Here is a 1538-nt window from a genome sequence, read left to right on the forward strand (position 1 = left end):
AATATTCTAAGTATCTCTGCAAATTAAAGGCAAATCAAGCAAGGAAACTCACAACAAACATGCATTGAATTCTTGGTTTGGGGAGAGAGGGGAGCAGAGCTATGTTGCTAGATGGAGCAAGGTTGGAGGGAAAGAAGCCTCCACAGCAAAGCACAGTGGTCTGACGAGTCCTGGTCGGGTGTCTCTGTGTGACTTTCAGCTTCAGAGGTGAGGTCTAGAATCTTCTGCTCATGCTGCTCCATCAGGTCACACACAGTGAGCAAACAGGAATGCTGGAATCGCACCTGAGGGGCTTGTCCCAGGTGGATAGAGTCAGGTCAGAGGTTCCAGATACTCCAGGGCCTCTGGGTGGGTGTAAAGGAGGCAGGGTGCATGTGCAGAGGGGAATGAGGGGGTTCATTCCTGGAACAGGCGCCTGTGGGCCTTGGGGTGAGGCCCCATGGGGCGTTTGGGGAGCTCAGGGGGCCCTGAGGGGCTGGGGGAAGGAGGCAGAGGTCTGAGCACAGAGTTGAGGAGCAGCTCCTGAACCTGTGACTGGAGGCTAAAGTAGGACTCAGAGGAGCTTCTCTGTGGACTGGGGGTGGGGGCCCAAATGGAGGGCTCTGCCAGGCATCCCTGAAGGTGGAGGCCAGATGCCCCTGCAGCTGAGAGCTGGAGTCCTGGCTGGTAGCCCGGGTCTGGGCTCATGTAAGGCTGGTGGCCCGTAGGGTGCTCAGAGGCCTCTAGCTCCAGGTAATAAATCTGATAGATGTCTTCTTGCAGGATAATAACGTGGTAGACCTCTCCGGGCAGGACAAACAGCTGATAGTTTTCTTCCTGGGCGTCCTCAAGTGCACGGGCCTCTTCCTGGTCCCCCTGCAGCTCAGCAGCGATCTCATCGAGAGGGGCGTGCAGGTCACAAGCCTCTTCCGGGAGGCCCTGCAGCTCGCAGGCCTCTTCCAGGGGTTCCTGCAGCTCACAGTTGTCTTCGCTGGGCTCCTGCACCTCGCAGACCTCTTCATGGGAGACCGTCCCCAGGAAGTGTGTCTCCAAGTCGCTGGGGTCAATGATGATGACATTGTCCAGAGCCCCAAGGTTGTTGCAGCTCTGGAGTCCGTTCACGGGTTCCCCACACTCACCAGTTCTGGGGCGCTTTTCAGGATGGAGTCCTCCAAGCTGAGCTTCCTCCCAGGACGCAGGGAAGTCCCCGGAGCTGCGGGGTCTCCTGGCCATCCTCTCCATGGTGGCGAGCTGGCCGGTTGGCTCAAGGGCAGGTGGGCGGCTAGAGCTGTAGACAGGGACGGATCTTCTGCTCTGAGTTGACTTGCCTGGCTGGGGTGCAGACTCCAGCAATAGCAGGTTGGGTCCTCGTGGCTCTGGGATTCAATCCCTGGATGCAGTCGTCTGGCTCTGAGTGAGGAAGACGTGGTCTGCAGCCTTTATATCCTCTCAGGAGGCTGAGTTAGAGTCACACACAGACCCACCCTAATCCTCTCACCACCCATCCCAATCCTATCACAGATCTCCCTATGCTGCCTCCTTGGGGAAGCACGGATTTG

At 57.7% G+C, this 1538-nt stretch overlaps 1 protein-coding gene across 1 annotated transcript; it reads right to left on the reverse strand.

Annotated features, from left to right (window-relative positions):
- Positions 1–396: 396 nt before the first annotated feature.
- On the reverse strand, positions 397–1221 carry LOC132536298 (proline-rich protein 23A-like). Its single transcript, XM_060183925.1, has one exon. The coding sequence runs from the start codon at positions 1219–1221 to the stop codon at positions 397–399; it is 825 nt and encodes a 274-aa protein (XP_060039908.1).
- Positions 1222–1538: the final 317 nt, after the last annotated feature.

Source organism: Erinaceus europaeus, unplaced genomic scaffold (assembly GCF_950295315.1).
Source record: "Erinaceus europaeus unplaced genomic scaffold, mEriEur2.1 scaffold_521, whole genome shotgun sequence".
Lineage (NCBI taxonomy): Eukaryota > Metazoa > Chordata > Mammalia > Eulipotyphla > Erinaceidae > Erinaceus > Erinaceus europaeus.